This window comes from Octopus sinensis, linkage group LG8 (assembly GCF_006345805.1).
Source record: "Octopus sinensis linkage group LG8, ASM634580v1, whole genome shotgun sequence".
Classification (NCBI taxonomy): domain Eukaryota; kingdom Metazoa; phylum Mollusca; class Cephalopoda; order Octopoda; family Octopodidae; genus Octopus; species Octopus sinensis.
The window spans coordinates 7,487,279-7,509,439 of NC_043004.1; the positions used below are offsets into that span (position 1 = coordinate 7,487,279).

General features: G+C 38.0%; 1 protein-coding gene across 7 annotated transcripts in view; it reads left to right on the top strand.

Moving 5' to 3' along the window:
- The window catches only part of LOC115215195 (dystrophin-like), a 162,862-nt gene that overhangs the window by 80,249 nt on the left and 60,452 nt on the right, over positions 1-22,161 (top strand). For all 7 annotated transcript variants that reach the window (XR_005000297.1, XR_005000296.1, XM_036505244.1 and 4 more), the window contains one exon: positions 11,432-11,492. Coding sequence is in view for 5 of the 7 variants with exons in the window: in XM_036505244.1 (XP_036361137.1) it covers positions 11,432-11,492 (61 nt within the window). In the remaining 2 variants the exon portion in view is untranslated. The remainder of the gene's footprint in view (positions 1-11,431; positions 11,493-22,161) is intronic.

Here is a 22,161-nt window from a genome sequence, read left to right on the forward strand (position 1 = left end):
GGGTTGGCACTGGGAAGGGCTTCCAACATTGAGAGAACAAAAGACTGTACACAGTGTGGGTCATGGTGGAGTTGGATGGGAATTCCTGATTGGAGGTGGCATGAGCAGAGGCAACACAAAGAAACAGCTAGAGGAGACTGTTCTACCAGAAGCTGGCTTGTGTCTGTGAGTGACTTTATGCCACTCAACCAGGTGGTCCTTTTCTGGATGCAGTCTAGAATGTGTATGTGCATCAGCACCCTTCCAGACATGGGAGCAATATTCCATTCTGGACCTCATCACTGCAGCTTTGGTGATGTTAGGGACTGAAATTGTTCTGTTAATAAGGTGATTTCACCTGGAGAATTTCTTGGTAATAGTGGGACCTTAATATTGGAAGTGATTTTAACCCTTTCGTTACTGTATTTATTTTGAGATGCTCTGTGTTTCCTTCAATTACTTTAAATATAACAAAGAATTTAGTAAAACAACTTAGTTATCATTAAGTGAGTCTTAGGAACATAAATTGTGACTATGGTTTAGTGGAAGATTTTAATTCTGAACATTTGAAAACAAGACATTTGTACTACAGAGCCAGAGGTGGTTTCAGCTGGGTTGGTAACGAAAGGGTTAAGGGCTCTTGTAGAGTGTTGCTCACAATTAAGGAGTGGGTGTGATCTTTTCTTGTTGTTGAAAGAGACAAATTGACATATTCTCATTGGTGGGTGCTTTTCAGGTTTCTCTGTTTATGGAGTTGGGTGTGGATTTGGCATGTTGTGTCTTGGTTGGAAGGGAATGAGGGGGGGGGGTCATCTGTGTAAGAGTGGGTGCTGTTGGATGTGGCAGCAAATCATTGATGTCTGATATTAGGAGCTTCTTTTATTATTTTTTTTTTTTGGTTCCACATGTTCTGGTAGCAATGTAATGAGCATCTGTAAAGATGATGTTGATACTGGGAAGTGAAGAGACCTGTTTTGAATAACTTGGTGCCCCATGCTAGTAGGGTGCTAAGAGCACCATCCGAGCGTGATCGTTGCCAGAGCGGCTAACTGGCTTCTGTGCTGGTGGCATGTAAAAGGCACCATTCAAGCGGGATCGTTACCAGCGTCGCCTTACTGGCACTCGAGCCCCATGCTAGTAGGGTATTAAGAGCACCATCCGAGTGTGATCATTGCCAGAATGCCTAACTGGCCTCCATGCCAGTGGCACGTAAAAGGCGCCATTCGAGCAGGATCGTTAACAGCATCGCCTTACTGGCACCTGTGCTGGTAGCATGTGTAAAAGATTCGAGCGAGGTCGTTGCCAGTACCTTCTGACTGGCCCCGTGCCAGTGGCATGTAAAAGCACCCACTACACTCTCGGAGTGGTTGGCATTAGGAAGGGCATCCAGCTGTAGAAACTCTGCCAGATCAAGATTGGAGCCTGGTGCAGCCATCTGGTTCACCAGTCCTCAGTAAAATCGTCCAACCCATGCTAGCATGGAAAGCGGACGTTAAACGATGATGATGATAATGATGATTACATTATGTAAAAAGGATGCTGATAATGGGGAAAGTGAAGTAATTTTTTTTATAAAACTTGTTGGAGTTACACACACACACACACACATTGGCATCTGCTGGAAGAATATAATTTTTTAGTTTTAGAGCTTGTTAAAGATAGAGGTCTGCATGTTTCTCTTTAAATGGGATAAACAAAAAACTTGAGCCTTTCTATGCAGGCACCTGGTCAATTAACCGGCTAATTGTAGACACTATTCATTATTTCTGTAAAGTCTACTGAAGAAAATGCTAAGAGATCAATTTATCTAAAAAACATCTGTTTAGTTTAACCAGCATTTTTAAGGGTCTTGTATTTATTTTTATTTTTAATTATCTGACATCTAGACAGCATATATTTTACATCAAAATAAGCTATTTTGATAAGCTAAAATAGAAATCTGATTCATTAGAGTCAATAAAGCCACTGTTCCACATTTGGTATTGCTTAGAAACAAACTTGCCAGACAGATACTACCTTGTTTTTCTATATATTTATGAAATTCTGGAGAAAAAAAAAGTTATTCAACTCATCAGAAATGTTGAGAGAGACAGAAACTGTGTGTGTGTGTGATTTTGAGTAAACTAACAAATTAAGTTCAATATTGCACAACCTAGTTAATCATTAATTAGATGTGTAGGAACACTCAAGGGTTCCTAGATCCTCCTTGAGACCAATAAATTACTTAGCTTACTGCCAACCTCCCATCATTTCTCCTCTAATGAATGACTTAACTTAAAAACAGTAACTTGTGTATTATGGTAAAAGAATTCTTATTCCATTTTGTGACTTTTAGGGAATTAATTTTTATTACTAGAGAGTGATCACTATTTTCCTCAGATTTCTACTATTTAGAGCAATGATACATTTGGCATTAATGGAGTGAGGCTATAAATAGGGAAAATTCCTGGAGGCAGGGTTGTCACAGAAAGTTATCATCATGGATGCATGTGTCCTCTGATTCTTTCCTAGCAGCTCCCCAGCTGGAAGATTACAAGATACTTTCTCCACAAGTATCATCATCATCATCATTGGCTGTTCTTAGTATCCACCAAGTTTGTCTTGGTTTTAGTTTCAAAATTTGTATGAAATTGTTAGCTCTTGAACTTTTCAGGTCTTGGAGTTGTGATACCATTCCATAGATTGACTCTGGGTAGATCATAAAGATCCACCCAGATGCCAGCCTGTCACCAGATTGGGGGGGGGGGGGAGTGCCTTTATTAGCTTCAAATGCTTCCAGTAGATAAGAACAGATTTCCACCCTTCTCTTCTTCAAATTGTGTGTCAACTGCCAAAAATACCCATTTTGTAAGCACTTTCCACTTTCTGAAGTCTTCCACCGTCTTCTGTAATGCATTGTTGTTGTGTTGTGACCCCCCTTCGGTCATGAATGACCATGGGATTGCACCTAGAAAGTTACCCTCCGAGGCACAAGTCTGGGCAAGGCTGTTTGTGGAAGAGCAGCAGTCACCCATGCATACCTGCCTCCCCTCTCCATGCCATTATATGTACACAGAGTAATGGGTAAAAACCTCTTTCGGTCATGAATGACCATGGGATTGCACCTAGAAAGTTACCTTCTGAGGTACAAGCTTATGGAAGATCAGCAGTCGCCCATGCATACCAGCCTCCTCTCTCCACACCACCGATGTTATCCAAGGGAAAGGCAAAGGGGCCGATACAGCTTGGCACCAGTGAAGTCGCAGCTCATTTATTAACATGCAAGTGGCTGAGCACTCCACAGACATGTGTATCCTTAACATAGTTCTGGGGGGAGATTCAGTGTGACATAGAGTGTGATAAGGCTGGCCCTTTGAAATACAGGTACAAGAGAAACAGGAAGAAAGAGTGAGAGAAAGTTGTGGTGAAAGAGTACAGCAGGGTTCACCGCCACCCCTTGCCGGAGCCTCGTTGAGCTTTAGGTTTATTTGCTCAATAAACACTCACAATGCCCGGTCTGGGAGTCGAAACCACAATCCTACGACTGCGAGTCCACTCCCCTAACCACTGGGCCATTCAGTCATCTGTCTGTGTGAATCAATTCACCCACTTGCTGGTGATTCCTGTCAGTGGTCACAGTTGATGGTCCCCCACTGTGTGATTTGTCTTCAATGCTCGGTTCTCCTTCCTTGAACTTCTTCATCCATTTTATGTCTGTCTCTCTTGTCATTGGTGTCATCTCTTCAAACAACCTGTAACACATCATCATCATCATCGTTTAATGTCCGTTTTCCATGCTGGCATGGGTTGGACAGTTTGACTGGGGACTGGCAAGCCGGGAGGCTGTACCAGGCTCCAATCTGATCTGGCAGAGTTTCTACAGCTGGATGCCCTTCCTAACGCCAACCACTTCAAGAGTGTAGTGTGTGCTTTTTATGTGCCACCGGCACAGGAGCCAGTCAGGCAGCACTGGCATCGACCACATTCGGATGGTGGTTTTTACATGCCACTGGCACAGGGAGCCACGGACAGCCCACACTCATCCTTCGTTAACAACTCAATGACAGCACAATGGTTCTGCTTTGAATCCATTATTTGGCAGCAAAAAAAAAAAGAGAACATGACAAAATGTTTCTCTAGGGGAATAAGTTTCCAACATGTGAAGAATGAATAACCTCTATCATTTAATAAGAAAAGTTATGCATATTTTTGCACTCTGTGAGTATTTGACTTGCATTCCATTCAATGGAATGCAAGTCAAATTGTTTAAAGCTTCTCTTAGAATATAATTTTCTTTTCTCTTATTTAGTTACATTTGCTTCTGTTTATTCCTTTTTACTTCACCCACCACCACCACCACTGTTTTTCCCACCTCTCTCATTCTGTATCCTTATTGTCTTTTTTTTTTCACTTCAAGCTGCTTCTTAACTCCTATTTACTTTGTTCTGCACTCTTAAACACTAAAAAAAAAAAAGAAGTCATCTGCTGCTGCACCTAAATGTACCCATTCCAGTGATGAGAATGAATAGCTAAGCACACCCTCTCTCCTCTCTCCCTCCCCTTCTCTCTCTCCCTCCCCTTCTCTCTCTCCCTCCCCTTCTCTCTCTCTCTCTCTCTCTCTCTCTCTCACTCACACACACACACACACACCAGTATAAGATCTTAAGCACATATGTCAGTGTCCTTGTTTTCTTAGAAGGTTGGGTAAACTTTTTCTCTCTCCATCTCACCTTTAAAGATGTTTATTTGGTTTTCAGGTGGCAGGAACGAGGTGTTTGGGTGTAGATTCAGCCACACCTGAGCTGAAAACCTACTGTCTACTAAATTTGATTAATCTACCTCCTGCCCTGCTCCATTGTCTGCCTTCTCTGACACCCAAATCTGGGTTGTAATAATAGGGCGCTTGTCTTCTTTATTTATTTCTTTACTACTCTAAACCAATTTACCTTTTTTTATTTATATTTTTATCACAAAAATCTGTTGTTATTGATACAAGTTAGCTAAACAGAAAAAAGGTCAAAGTGTCCTGTTTCTAGAGAGTTCTGGTGTTTGGTGTTAGAGGCTTGTCTTTGTTTATTCCTTTCAATCTGAAACTGGTACAAATAAACAGAACTGTGTTTTCTTTCTTTCTGCCACACTTTTAGAAGAAGATTTGGAAAATAGTTCAGTGTTTCTGATTGTAATGAATATCAATGCTTTGTGTTGGACATAAACATAAGTGGGTCGCAGGGAAGGGTAAGGATCTCTTTTCCAGGTGTCATACAAAAGGATTTCTCAGAATTGTTGATAAAAGAGAAGATAAACAGACAGTTGGGCCCTTTCACTGATAACCCCAGCCCCCTCCTCATTTTCCCATCAAAGTTTGATGCTTATCCACCTACAGATTTTCTCTCTTTTTTTTTTTAGCAAGGGAGTGGGGGCGGGTATCCTTCAGCTTATATTAGACAAATATTTGGAGTTTTTTGGTGTGTTTTTTTAAAACCAGATTGTTTTTTCCATCTTCTCTTTGTTCTTCTGATTCTTCCCATTGTTCTTACCATTCTTCTTAGATCAACAATACTGAATGCACATCTTTTGATTCCAATTTACCATCACCTGCCTTTCGCTATCAAATAAATGGGGGAATTGTCAGAGGAGGGAAAATATTGAGAAACATCCTTCAGTAGTTCCGTTACATCCTTCCAGAGTTGATAAAATAAGTTCCAGTCATACATGGATTCTTGATTGATTTCAATCAGTGAAACTTTCTCATTAAAATTTGTGCTTTTGTTTCTCAGGAATTATAATTGTAATCAACATTGTCATTAATCCTTCATTTACCCCCACCCATTCCCACAAGGGGTGGGCAGCTTCAGCCTCAGTTTTCATTGTCCTTCTTTGCACCTGGTTGCCTCATGCTATGTTCGGTGATCCTCCAGATAATGTTACTCTTAAGTATAGTGTCATGTTGCTGTTGTGCACAATGCTATCATGTTGCTGTTGTATGCAGAACAAAACAGGTTTCAAACTGTCGTCTGCCACCTGTGTTGTATAACCTTCTACACATGTATAATAATAATAATAATAATAATTGCCCTGATGCAGTACCAGGCAGTGGCTCTCATGGCTTTTGATTTTAACTGATTGGAAGTGTTATCATGTACATTGTTTTGTCTTGGTATAAAAGATGGGCTACAGCAAATATTCTGCTCAATACCACAGATTTGCCTATCAGTTGTTTGACCTTAACCAGTTGAGCATGGCCCTTAGTGGCTGACGATATGGGCATCTCTGATCACGAGTAGAAGCAGTGGGGGAGCATCATAGCCATGTGTTGAAAGGAATTCTTTGGAGTTTGGATAATTCACCTCTGGAAACATTGGTGTTTAGTTCAACATCCTTAAACAACCTTTATTCAGGGACCTTTTGCGCAGGATGGGTTACTCGACCTGAAGAAAATTCTAACTGGGTCTCACCTGCAAAGTCATGTGTTGTTGGTAACGAAAGGGTTAAAGCTTCTAGGCTACCAAGCTCATATCACTAATTCATGTAAAATTTACGAATGAATAACAAATGAATTTGCACAATGTGTTTGTGTGTGAGCATCTAGTTTCATATTTATATTAAATCTGTTTGAAATATGAAATATGTACGATCCTTTTTCTTCTTTAATAAAAAAAAAAAAAGGGAAAGAAAAAATTGCCAGCAATTATTACTTTATTAGCTTCCTATTTGGCTAGTGTTTTCAAGACCTACTTATGCCCAGTAGTAACTATGTTACTAACTGGTGGAATAAGTACTTACTAAAAGCTCATTATCAATTAAATGCTTGAGGCAACCAGTCGCTGCGGTTGTAACTAGTTTTGTAACTACACCTTTCCTGTCTTGTGACTTTCTGTGGGTGTGTCGTAATTAGTAAATCTGCTGCATTCACATGTTTCATAAAGAAACTCTTTTTCCATTCATAGACTTTATAAGAAACTAACCGTTTGTAAATAATCAGTGAGCCGTAGAAAGAGAAAATGGGTTGATTTGTAGAAAGTTTCAAGTTGTGTAATAAAATACAACAGGTTAGAAAGTACAATGAGAATTAAGAGTGGTTATGAAATGTTCCACTTTTATTTTATATATCATCATCATCATCATCATCGTCGGCCACTTTTCACTTACACAGAGGTTAAATAGAGTTTATTGAGGTTGATTTTTGACTACAGCCAGATGCTTTTCCTGTCAGATATATATATATATATTTATACATACATATAAATAAATAAATATATATATATATATTTACATATATATCATCATTGTTTAATGTCCGCTGGCACGGATTGGATGGTTTGACTGGGGTCTGGGAAGCCAGGAGGCTGCACCAGGCTCCAGTCTGATCTGGCAGTGTTTCTACAGCTGGATGCCCTTCCTAACGCCAACCATTCAGAGAATGTAGTGGGTGGTTTTTACATGCTACAGGCACAGGAGCCAGAGGGGGACTGGCAACGACCACGATCAGTTGGTGCTTTTTACGTGCCACCAGCTCGGGGATCACAATTACAATTTCCATTTGATTTTGGTTTTGATGTATTTCACTCGATAGGTCTCCTCAAGCATGGCATGTAACCCTACGATCCAAGGTATTTTGAGTGAGCTGGGGCTGGTTATGTGACACTGGTGTAAGTTACAGCTGTGAACTCACTTTATTTGCTGGGTCCTCTCAGCCACAGCATATCTCCAGAGGTCTTGATTATAACTATATATACATTAGACAAAATGAGATAACAAAACCAAGGCTAATATATATATATATATATGCCTGCTAATACAAGACCCACATTAGACTCCCCACTTGTCTCACTATCGAACCAAGAGTTTAACTAGGGTCTGTCCATAGCATTTACCTCGCGTTACCTGCCATTCTTTGGGTCATCTAGATACCAATACCTCTCATACCCTTGCTACACACACACACACATACTGAGGAGTTTTTATTCTTTTGATAAACATAAGAAACAGAAAAGGACGAGTGTCTAAGTTTCTCTCAATCAACATTTTTTTTGTTTTTAATGAACACCAATTTTATTAATTGTAGTAAATAGATTAAACTATATTGAACAGATGTTAGTTTACTGATAAACATTTCATTTCAAAGAGAAAATTCTGGTCTATTGAGAGTTTTTCATTTTAAAATTTAATAAAAGCTATAAATCGGTGACTGTATAGAATCCCCCCAGTGAAGTAATTTTGCCATAACTTCATTGATTTATTCTTGGTTTATGAGATTTTGGCAAACCATTGCCAGATCTCAAAAAAAAAAGCTTTTTTTTTTTTATCTAATATTACACTTTTTACATATACCTTGGCATTTAATTTAAGAAAATACTCGCTTATTTAAGAAGATTAAAATGGTAAATGTTGTAGCATTTGTGCTTAATTTTCTCTCTCCCTCTCTCTTTTAACTTGAAGATTCTTTCTGGTGGAATGAGTCCATTCTTCTTCACTAAATCATCCAAATGTTGGCTGCACCATTTCAACAGTTTGACATTTAGGTGTAATTGAATATGTCTGGGCTTGTACTTCCAGTGTAGACCTACCACTCACGCACACAAGCATGCACACATCTACGTGATTGTAGATCACAACTTTATGGAAGCATCAGTTCCTACCAGTTTAGTTGCTAATGTTATTCTACATCGTAAGGTTGAATTGAGAATCCTTATAAAACTTCCAAAGCTAATTGACGTATGCTAATTACTTCATATTCTCTATCCCTTTCGTATTCATACAATATATTCAATGTATCATAGATACAAATACATATGCTTGTGCTTGAGGAGACCTATTGAGTCAAGTACATCAACATCAAAATAAATAGCAAATGGAAATTGCAGTTATGATCCCTGTGCCGGTGGCATGTAAAAAGCACCATCCGAATGTGGCCGATGCCAGCGCCGCCTTGACTGGCTTCTGTGCCGGTGGCATGTAAAAAGCACCAAATGATCGTAGCCACTGCCAGCCTCGCCTGGCACCTGTGCTGGTGGCACTTAAAAAGCACCCACTACACTCACAGAGTGGTTGGCATTAGGAATGGCATCAAGCTGTAGAAACACTTCTAGACCAGACTGGTGCCTGGTGCAGCCTCCTGGCTTCCCAGACCCCGGTCGAACCATCCAACCCATGCCAGCATGGAAAATGGACGTTAAACGACGACGATGACGATGATGATGATGATGATGATGCGTAGTGTAATTACTAGTCTCCTAGTCACAAGTTCAATTCTAGGTGCATCTAGTTTGATTTAACTAACTTAAACTCATACAGAACAACTATGTAACAATGCTTTGAAATGTCTTTACAATGAAGCACATAACCTGTCTTCATTCAGTGTCTTATTTTTATGTCGTCAGTTCTGTTGGCATAAAATGGCTCTGAAAAATTATTTGAGTAGTGGAATGTATTCTATCTTTTGTAAATTCATCAGTTTACCATTGAGTAGAGGATACCTGCTCTACATCAAATCTCTCTCTCCCTCCCTCTCTCTATGTATCTATCTAAATAGTATTGCACAATGCTCCTACTCACTTAACATGTTATTTGTTTAACCCTAAGTTAGTATCTAAGCTATGATTGACCATATGTCATTCCATTTTTTTCCTCTTTTCCTTTTTTTTTTTTCTTCTTGTAAACCATGCAGAGTGGGATATTTAAAGAACACTTTGCTGCCACTTGCATAGAAGCTCCGTTTTTTCTTCTCACAATTAATCTCTGTAAATTGTTTTTGGTGCTGCTGGAACAGCTTACTTCCATATATTGCCTTACTGAACTTTTCCATCTGTAAACCTATTTCTTAATGTCTGGCGTTTTAGCCTCCTCGATTATTATAAAATGTATTGTTAGTGGAAGGTTTACCCCAACCTGTGTCACCATTCACACGGAAAACATATTTTAAATTTTAGACCAACATTGTCCTCTTTATATTTTATTATATTATTTATCTTGTGTTCTTTATATTTTATTTTGACTTTCATTCAGACTCATTCAAACCAAAATATTTCATAGCTGGTGCTGGTGCCCTCTGACCGATGCCAGTACCCCCTGACTGGATCATGTGCCCGTGGCACATAAAAAGCGCCCACTGCACTCTCAGAGTGGTTGGCATTAGGAAGGGCATCCAGCTGTAGAAACTCTGCCAGATCAGATTGGAGCCTGGTGCAGCTGCTGGCTCTCCAGTCCTCAGTCAAACCGTCCAACCCATGCCAGCATGGAAAACGAACATTAATTCATGATGATGATGATGATGACATTATTGTTTTCCTCCTTTTATTCACAGATTAATAGTTTATCTGTTTGGGTTTTCTTTCAGAATCATTTGTAGTCTTTAAATTAAACTTATCACTCCCCTGACTCCTTTCGATAATAAAGCACACAGTGCCATCTTTTTCTCCAATAACAATTATTGGATCTTGTTGAGACTCTTGGTGGTTGTGTCCTGAGGATGTTGAAGCAAGACTTGTGCCTCGGAGGGTAACTTTCTAGGTGCAATATATATATATAAAGTTTTTAATAAATGTAAACAAAGTTTGCTTTTAGAAGCGCTGAGATGTATTGAAAGATAAGAAAATAATTTATTCTCAAACGCAGGATAATGCTGACAGGACAGCAGGAACAGGATAAGATATCCATATTTTGCAGAAAAATTGGTCAAGGGCCAGCCATAAGACTCGAATTCACAAATTTTGGATTAATTTATCAGTGGACAGTTTAGCTTAATGGTAAAGCACTTGACTGGTAATCACAGATGTGAGCTTGAGTCTCATGGATGACTGCTGACATATTTTCCCACAAAATATGGATATTTAATCCTGTTCTTGCTGTTCTGTCAGCATTATTCAGTGTCTGAGAATAAATTATTTCCTTATCCATATAATTTTTCCTTTTTTTTTTAATGTTGGTGTCAGAGTGGATTTTCTATATAACACCATGTCATCATCATCATAGGATAGATAGCCTTCCCAAAATTTAATAAATATCAGCACCCACTACACTCTTGGTGTGGTTGGCGTTAAGAAGTGCATCCAGCTGTAGAAACCTTGCCAGATCAGATTGGAGCCTGGTGCAGCTGCTGGCTCTCCAGATCTCAGTCAAACTGTCCAACCTATGCCAGCATGGAAAATGGATGTTAAACAATGATGATGATGATGCCGATGACAAGGAGGAGTACAAGAAAGGCTTCAGCTTGCAGTAACCAATTACTCTTTTGATAGAACTATAATTTACAGCCAAGTGACATGTGCTGAAAGCGTTCTCTTTCATTTCATTTCTTTCTTTCCAAAAAAAAAAGAATTGGAATTCTTTCATGTTTCAAGCTTTACCTCAATCAGAATATTACCTTCTTTCCCTGGTTTCCTTTGTAGAGAATTTTTTATAATTTAGGAAAGAATCTTTATTCTTCTGCTATTATATTTCAAACTATCCTTGTTTTTATTCTTTCCTGTTACAGAACGAATGACAAATGGCTGGGAAAAGATGGAAACTTCCAATCGCATCCCCTACTATCTCAGGTAAGTTAATAAAATATTTATTTGGAATGTAGCTTTATATTGTATCAGGCATATATTGTCTTGTTGGTTCCAACTGCTTGTATGGTGTGGCACCTCATTTTTAAAATTACCAGGTGTTTTAAAACAGTTCTATATTTAAGAGATGAGGAATTATGTACATTATTTACATTTGACGGATAGTTGTCCTCATCTTGTTTATTGTTAACACAACGTTTTGGCTGATATACCCTCCAGCTTCCATCAGGTGTCTTGGGGAAATATGCCCATGGGCATATAGCATAGTGGTTAAGAGCGTGGGCTACTAACCCCAAGATTCCAAGTTCAATTCCAGGCAGTGACCTGAATAATAATGATAATAATAATAACAATAACAACATCGAAAAATACCTTAGGAATGAGAACCGAGGTTCGAAATTTCCCCAAGACACCTGGAGGGTATATCAGCTGAAACGTGTTAACAACAAACAAGATGAGGACAAATATCCGTCAAATGTAAATAATGTAAATACCAAGTGTTTTGTTGGTTCCAACGAATATGGATAGCACTAAGAAGGAATGGAGTTCACAAAGTATGATACATGGAGACAGTCTTCAGTGGCCATTCCTTAAGACTTAATGACTTAATCATAGGTTAGGAGACTCTGGCTCTGACATACAATTACACAGGAACTAATTATTGACATTCTTTGTGTGTGTGTGTATTTTACTTATTCAAAATGTGTGAATATGCCCTCAACGAATACTCATTAATATATATATATAGATACACACATCACATATGCATTCATTCATCATACAAATATGCTTTGGTTAATGGCTTGGCTGATGTAATTAAGTAAATAAGATTAATTTAGTACTTAGTTAAATTGACTAAACAATATATTGTTCTCCAGCTCCAGATAATTAGCATCGTCATCAGTTTAATAACCATTTCAATCTATTTCCCTGTTCTGTCATGAATGCATTAACTCCTCTTATTACTACTACTACTATTACTATTATTGTTGTTATTGTTGTTGTTATCATCATCATCATTATTATTATTATTACTATTATTATTATTATTATTGAGTGAGAGAGCAGTGCATACCATCAAAGTGACATGGGTGGGGTAAAATATACGAAGCCCAGTATACCCATCATGACTACCCGTCTGATAAGGGCACACTAGGCACATGCATCACAACCGTGTGTGCGCGGCATGGTGAACTCATAGCAAGATAAACAGCATATGACCTTGCAGGTGGGACCCAGTTAGAATTTTCTTCTGGTCGAGTAACCCATCCCGCGCAAAAGGTCCCTGAATAAGGGTTGTTTGAGGATGTTGAATGTAATACCTATGTTTCCAGAGGTGAATTATCCAAACCCCAAAGAATTCCTCTCAACACACGGCTATGATGCTCCCCCACAACTTCTGCTCATGATCAGAGATGCACATATTGTCAGCCACTAAGGGCCATGCTCAACTGGTTACGGTCAAACAACTGACAAGCAAATCTGTGGTATTGAGCAGAATATTTGCTGTAGCCCATCTTTTATACCAAGACAAAACAATGTGCATGATAACACTTCCAATCAGTTAAGATCAGAAGCCATGAGAGCCACTGCTTGGTACTGCATCAGAGCATTTATTATTATTATTACTACTACTACTACTACCTTTGCACAGCTTCTAATGCTGGAGATGTACCATGGTGTCAGCTGTTCACTACCAGTGAACTAAGGTAACACCTCTTTTTTTTCAAGCACCTTCTGGAGTATTCAGGCCATTCCAAGCTGTGCTTTTTTCAGCAAGTGCTCCACTCTTATTGCAGCCCTTATTTGTTCAACATACTTCTCGAGATTTTTGCTCATTGTTCCCAGGGCTCCGACAATTATTGGTACTACTGCTACCTTTTTCATTGACCACAACTGCTTTACCTCCCAAGCTAACCTGTTTTACCTATCGACTTTTCTTTCTTCCTTATCGCATACCTTGTTGTTAGCTGGGCATGCTATATCTATGATCCAGCATAGTCTGTTTTCTTTCTCAATTAACACTAAATCTGATTTCCTATTTCCTATCTCATGGTCGCATTTTTATTATTGTTGTTATTATTATTATTATTAAATGCTAAAGAGGAATATGTACTTTATTTAATCCTTTCCAATATGGTTTGTCACAATTAACTCTGAAACTGAAAATTTATCACCCCTGGGTTTTCCAGTTTTCCCAACGAGTTGAGAATAATCATCATTTCTGAGGTCACTATTAACCCTTTCGTTACTGTATTTCTTTTGAGATACTCTGTGTGTTCTTCCAATTACTTTAAATATAACAAAGAATTTAGTGAAATTAATTTGTTATCATTCAGCTTGTGGTAGGAACATAAATTGTGACTAAGGTTTGGTGGAAGATTTTAATTCAAAACTTATGAAAACAAGACATTTGTATTCAAAGCCAGAGCCGGTTTCAGTCGGGTTGGTAACGAAAGGGTTAAGGTCATCGAGTTTCAAACTTCATTTCCAGCATATTTTTCCCAAATCCTGATTTTGTGGAAAACAGATTTTGAAGACTTTTTTTTTTTTGTCTGATGAAAGCAAATTATTGATGATTTCTCCTGAAAATTTAGTCAACAGGGATTTTCTTGTTGATGACGGATTTTACTGTGGTTTCTACATTATTCAGATGGAGGGATGGCCATGGGGTTAGGGAGTCCACAGGGTAGCACTTTGGATGTGTGTTTTCCACTTCAACCTCAGACTGACCAATGCCCTCTGAGTGAATTGTGTGTGTGTTTATATTTGTCTCTCCACTTGACAGTGGTGTTGCTTAGTTTTATATTCCTGCAACTTAGCAGTTCAACAAAAGGACCTGATAGAATAAGTACCAAACTTTTGAAAAAAAAAAGTACTTGTTTGACTAAAACCCTTCAAGGTGGTGCCCCAGCATGGCCATATTCCAGTGACTAAAATTAGTAAAAGATAAAACAATCTTATTATTAATAATTCATTCTATGAATTTCAACAATTCATTTATTCTTGTTTTGTTTTGAAAATTCTAAGTTTAATAAAAATTCCATTGTTATGTCTATGGAAACCAGGTGTGGATACAATCGTAGTATTATTCTTACAAGATTCTGAATATAAAGAAAGCTTTATAAACAAAATAAATGGATTTCCTCCCAAGATTTACAAAAACCGTATCACCTTTGTTAAAAGGCAGTTAACCTTATTTGCCATTTTTCTTTCTTTTTTATATTGCTTTTCAAGTATTCTTTAACTCTGTATCATTTTAAGCCACCCATATCAGGCCCTAATATTCTACCTGTTTCGTGTTCATACTGGCTAGATCCAGCTTCTCATTTTTAGCCTACAATGTCATTCTAAACATAAACATTCACATCACCAAAATCTCAAAGCTATGGAATAATCCAGGATTAATTCAAAACAAGGAATAAATAAGCATTACATTTGACAGAGTAATCTCAATTCTAAAGGGTTAAACTGATGTTTACTTGTTTTTTTTTCTTATTTTACTTTAGTCTTCTTGTTGGCTGTTTCCTCTTCCAAGAAAGATATTTAGTTCTTTGTGTAAACTACCAAAATTGATGGCATAAAAGGCACAAGGCATATCAGAAGATGCACCCCAATTTCAACATCACATATTTAGGGGAGGGAAATGTTTTTAGTGCATTAAAGCAAGGAGAAAATTAGCTTATGGGAGACCCATCTGTGCATTTGAGACCTGGGATGATCATGGGGTTTTTTTGTTTTCTTTTTAAACATTTTTTTGAGAAGAGAAATGTTTTGTGGGGGCGAAAACTGCTTCTTGTAAACTTAAAGATCTAACTGGATAGCTGTATATTTATTAGTTGCTGTTTCTTTTAACATTCAACATTAAACAACTTCTGTCCAACCACTCAAAGAATCTGTGTTCTGTTTACATTCACCAACTGAAAAGATTCTTATCAAACGTAGGTGTTCTTAGTTGAAAATAAAATCACATGGAATACGTACAGGATGGACCACAGTAAAGCTTTGTTACCAGTGAACCAAATATTTGGTGACATATATAATGTTTTCAGAGCAATTCAGCGTGGTGGAGCCCATCCCTCTCATATAATTTCATAAAGCATGTGTAGATTGTCGAGGGAGGGTGTTCTGTTGTGTGTGTGTGTGTTTTCACAAAAGATAAAATATACACTTTCATGGGGCAAATATTGTGTTACTCAGTACCATATTTGATGGCATATAAAATGTACTCTTTTAAGGCCAAAGTCACCTCAGGTCATGTATGTGAAGTTAGGACTCCTGTAAGCTTTCATCATCATTATTTAATGTCCGTTTTCCATGCTGGCATGGGTTGGACGGTTCAACCAGGGTCTGGGAAGCCAGGAGGCTGCACCAGGGCTCCAATCTGATCTGGCAGTGTTTCTACAGCTGGATGCCCTTCCTAATGCCAACCACTCAGAGTGTAGTGGCTGCTTTTTACGTGCCAGGGGTGGCTGGTAGCGACCGCAATCGGTTGGTGCTTTTTACGTGCCACCGGCACAGAAGCCAGTCAAGGCGGCACTGGCCTTGGCCACGTTTGGATGGTGCTTTTTACATGCCACTGTCACAGGTATCACAACTACAATTTCCATTTGATATTTATTTTTCTTGCATTAAAAACTTCTTTTTTTTTTATCCCCTCCCCCTTAAATATGTTCTGCAGAAATCGTGGTACATCTAATAAGTACATACCTGTTTCATGCCATCAAATACAGAAATTCATATGTTGGTGTGTTATTTATTCAAAAGAGAGTCTTATGATTTATCAAGACAACCTCTAAAGATTTTAGCTTGTCAGAGTCCACCTGCAAGCTAATGGAACGCTTGTCAATTGGACTATGTTCCCACTACTTCCAGTGGTAAGGTGTTCCTACTCTGTGGCATCTACTGACGACTAGAGAGAGATTGTGGACTATTTGAGAATAGGTTCTCTTAACCATAATACCAGTGTCACACAAATGGCACTCATGCTGTGGCACATAAAAGCACCCATTAAAGTAGTTGGCGTTAGGAAGGGCATCCAGCTGTAGAAACCATGCCAAATCAGACTGAGTTCTGGTGCAGCCTTCCAGCTTGCCAGCCCATGTCAAACTGTCCAGCTCATGTCAGCATGGACAACAAGCACTAAATGATGATGATGATGATGAACCTAATATATGTGATGGGATACGAACTAGTGACCTCTTGGTTGACAAACCAAGCCAATTATACTTTTATTGTATGTATCATAAATAGGTGGTGGTGGTGGTGTAGTAGTAGTAGTAGTAGTAGTAGTAACAGTAGTAGTAGTGGTAGTAGCATGCGCTGTAACAAAATGTCACTGCATCCATAATTTGTTGGTGATTCCCTACTCCTGGCATCTGACACCTTTGCACCACCCAAGTGACAACCCTCCAACTCCGGGGTCTCTTTTGGGTAGTCGTTGCTGGTAAGGGTTTTACAAAGTCAGAGTGCAAATCCCACCTCAGCCCCTTTTAGTCCCCTTTTATGACACGCAGAGTAAACACTGGGTCTATTCTTTGACATGCTGATTGCCGTTCAGCACCTGTATGAAATACAAGTTATTTAGTTTTAAGTAATGCCTCGTGGGAATCTGGGAATCGGCTGAAATCCCCACCTGTGAAGTGACAAAAGGCTTTGGTTGTTTGAATACAAAGTCTTGCCAAGGATTATAAGTGAAGCATGAATATAATTAAGGGTGAGATGCTGTGTGCATATTGTGTATAAATGGAATTCTAAAATGAAATAACTTTTATATATCAAATTTCCACAGTAATTCAATTAAAAAAAGAACAATCTGGATGCTTTGTTGGATTGTTATTTATATTTTTTTTTATGGGAAAGAAGATACTGCTTTAAATCAATTCTCTCTCTTTCTCTCTCTCTCTCCATATATATATATATATAACCAAGAAGAAAGCAACAAGAATGGATCGGTAGTTTATATATATATATATATATAGATAGATAGATTGAGAGAGAGATTTGTATAAAATTTTATAATTTTTTATATATTTATATAAAATTATATAATTTTTCTATATATTTATATATATAGAGATTTATATAAAATTATATAATTTTTTATATGTTTATATATATATATATATACATATATACTGTTGTGTCTGGGGAGAGTCATTCTCTTTTGGTGCCTTACAATTTAACACATTCACTGTTAAGATTTGCACTTGTTTCTTTCTTATTTTTCTAAAATTTTTGTTGCATCTTACAACTTTTTATTATGGTTAAGTGAAAAATAAAAATTTAAAAAAATTAGTGGAAATTTTACTGGTGAGTTGTTAAATTATAAGGGACTAAAAGTGAATTACTCTCCCCAGGCATAACAGAATATGCTTCAACACATGACCTCACATAAAGAATCTTGCAAACCAGATCCAAAAACGAAATATATAATTTTTTATATACCATCCAACCCATGCCAGCATGGAAAACGGATGTTAAACGATGATGATATATATATATTTATATATATATATATATATATATATATATATATATATATATATATAATTTTTGTATACTCTTTTATTTGTTTCAGTCATTTGATTGTGACCATGCTGTGTGTTGACCCCAGGACTTATTCTTTGTAAGCCTAGTACTTATTCTATCGGTCTCTTTTTGCCAAACCGCTAAGTTACGGTGACATAAATACACCAGCATTGGTTGTCAAGTGATGTTGGGGGGACAAACAGGTACACGCACACACACGCACACACATACATGACGACCTTCTTTCAGTTTCCGTTTACCAAATCCACTCACAAGACTTTGGTCGGCCTGAGGCTAAAGTAGAAGACACTTGCCCAAGGTGGGACTGAACCCAGAACCATGTGGTTCGTAAGCAAGCTACTTACCACACAGCCACTCCTACACCTTTATATATATATATATACACGCACACACACATAATTTTAAATTAAATTTTAAATGTTCAATCTAATGTTTTTTTTGTGTTTCTTAAATGGCTTATAAACACCTTCTACGCTGCAATCGTTTATATATATATATATATTCATATCCCTCTATTTGACTATCCCTTCCCCCCCCTTCCTATTACATCCTTCTTCCTGGCCAAATCTCTCCTCTTTTTCTTCCTCTAAATATTCTTTATATTTATTTCAAGAAATACTCTTCCATAATTATTTTCTCTTTTTATTCTCCTCCCCCTCCTCATTCTTTCTATCTCCTTCCACTGTCTCTCTCCCCCCTACACATCTCTTTTCTCACCCTTTCCTTTTCTCCACTCGTACACACACACATATTCTCCAACCTTTCATTCTGTTTCTATGTCTGTTGTAAACCAAAGCCTATTTCTATCCTCATCTTCCCTCACAAACGGATATAAACTGAAGTGTTTAGAAACCTACCCTTCACTCACATGTGCAACACACACACACACACACACACACACACACACACCCTCCTGCACACCCACATTAACACATGCTTTTTAATCCAACTGCATCGCATACTTAATATCACACACACAAACTCGTGTGCTTTCACTTGTTTACCTCTACTCTTCTTCATTACACACACACACACCCTCCCTCATAAATACATACACATACACAAATATGTGTTTACACACATCCATACATGTGATGCACACTTCTACGCAGACTGCATCTTCACCCAGCATCCTTCTATTTCAAGATGTCTTCAATGAGGTTGTGTATGTATCATAATGCACACCACCACCACCACCACCGAGGGAAGAAGAGAAAGAAAAGAAGACGGATTAAATGGAAATTAAAATAACTTTTGGCAATGATTAGAATATAAATACGGCAGGTAACAGTGCTCAGTGATAGTGGTGTCTGACATTGGTACCTGGGTACAAATATAGAGGCAGGTGGGTACAGTAAATTGAATCAGTCCCTCAGTCAATGACTGGTACATGTTTTATGAACCCCAAACTGAGAGGAAGGCCAAAACCTTACTTTGAGGTTTTCTTTTCAAACAGTGCCAGACTAAATTCCTTGCATTTCATCTGGCATTACTCAATTATGTCGGGATTGAGTATTCACTTACATCCCTTGATAGGGATGAGAGTAAATACTTCAAGGTATTTTAGTCAGGTACACAACTATTTGTGCCTCTTCACCTCTCTAAAATGCTAATAATAATAATAATAATAATAATAATTCTTTCTAGTATAGGTACAAGGCCTGAAATCTGGGAAAGGGGACAGTCAATTACATCGACCCTAATACTCAGCTGTCACTTAATTTATCGACCTCCCTCCCTAATGAAAAAGGCTGAAAGCAAGGTCAATCAACCCCAGTGGAATTTGACCTTAGGAAACAATGAAGATGGCCATCAGGTGTCTTGGGGAGGTTTCGAACCGGTGTTCTCATTCCTAAGGTATTTTTCGATGTTGTTGTTGTTGTTATTATTCAGGTCACTGCCTGGAATCGAACTTGGAATCTTGGGGTTAGTAGATTCCGAGTTCGATTCCAGGTAGTGACCTGAATAATAATAATAACATCGAAAAGTACTTTAGGAATGAGAACCCAGGTTCAAAATTTCCCCAAGACACTTGATGAAGGCTGGAGGGTATATCAGCCGAAATGTTGTGTTAACAATAAACAAGAAGAGGACAAATATCCGTCAAATGTAAATAATGTAAATACATGTTCTTTTGAATTTTGGCACAAAGCCAGAATTTTGAGGGGAGGTCCAAGAAATTAATTACTACATTGACCCCAGTATGTAACTGGTACTTATTTTATCAACCCTGCAAAAGAGGAAAGGCCAAGTCAACCTTGATAGAATCTAGAAGCTCTCCACCTTTATAATAATAATTGCTTCTAATTTAGGCACTAGGGAGCAGTTTTGAGGGGAGGGGGCTAGTGGATTGAACAGACCCTAGTACTTGATTGGCATTTTATTTTATCCATTGTGGAAGGATGGAAAGTAAAGCTGATCTTGGTGGAATTGGAACTCAGAATATTGGTAGACATAAACTGTGCACCCAGGTATTTTGCCTGACGCTCTACTGTGTCTGCTGCCACCCTAACATAGTAATAATAAATTGTATGAAGAAAACACTCAACTACATGCTCTCTCTCTCTCTCTCTCTCTCTCTCTCTCTCTCTCTCTCTCTCTCTCTCTTTCCTTTCACCTGGTTCTTCACCATCCAGTCTCTCTTCCTAAACTGTAGACATTAAAAAAAAATGACCTGACTTCACTCAGTGATGAATTACATTGGCTCATGTTTTTTTTTTTCTTCCATTTTTTTTTCTCTTTTCGTTTTTTTCAAATTTTAAATCTATCAGTTTCACCAGAAATTCCAGCATGGTGATAGCAACAGATGTGCCATGTCTAGCTAGAGGATACTACAACAGTATGATTGTATCTCTCGAAATACTGATAGCAACACATCTACCACGTCTAGCTAGCTTTCATATATTTTACAGTAGAACATCATCCACTGGAATGGTACAATGCCAAACAAGAGCTGGAAATTGCTTTATCACACTCACTTTTCTTTCTTTCTTTTTCTCTCTCCTTCTTTACTTTTTCACCTCTTCTTCTTTCTTTTCCCTACTCTTCTCAACTTTTTTTCTTTTCTGTCTTCTCTTTCCTAAAAGTAGACAGATTTCACTTAGGAGCTGAAAGCCGGTCCTTAACTCTGGTTTTCTTGATATTAAGTGGATGAGAAACAAATCTCGTTGATTAATGTATTAACCTTAGATAACATTCACAAAGAATTTGGTAGTTCTTCCCTTATTCTGCAACTTGTAAAATCCGTCTATAGTTATGATGGCCCTTATGATTGGTACATAACTTGTTCTTATTTTATTGCTTACACCACCACCCCCATCTCTCTCTCCATTCCCCATCCATCCCCCCATTTTCTCAACTAAGTACCCAGATTTATAACTAATATATATAGAGCATCTTGTAGCTGATAACAATATTACCTTACTTTACGTAAACCTTTATCAATCTACCACCCACCTTGACTCCAGTGCCAATTAGACAAATTTAATTTAATTTACTGCTTCTGCTGCTGAAAGAAAGTTTTAAAATTCAAAACTATTTTTAAATGTTCGTTAATATCATTGATAATTGTTATAAATTTTTGGTTTGGTTTTAAAACATTTCTAGTTTTGTAATCTCAGTTTTACTCTTTCTCTCTCTCTCTTTTCCCTCCCTTTCCCTTCTATCTTATTTTCCCTTTCTTTTCTCTCCCCTTCTCTCTATATATCTACCTGTTGCCTTTCTCTCCACCTGCCACAATCTCTCCTTCAGCTTCTCTCGTCTTTTATTTTCTCTCTCTCTCCCCTCTCACTGATTTTAATCAACTGAGATACAAACATTGATGCAGGAGTGGTGGAAATATTTTTCCGATACCCTTCATATCATCAACCATTTTATAGAGGGCACAGGTTATATTTGTAGAGAGGTTAGCATTTCCTTGACAAGACTCCTCGTCCATTGTTGTCTCCACTTATTCACTGCTCACTTTGCAGTGTGTCTATAGAATTTGTGGGGCAGAAACTGTACATGAAATGTCTGCAAATAAAATGTTTGCAGGAGAGGTGACAATGGGATTCCCATTTGGGATTGTCATGTGAATGGAGGAAGAAAGATGGGATATTCA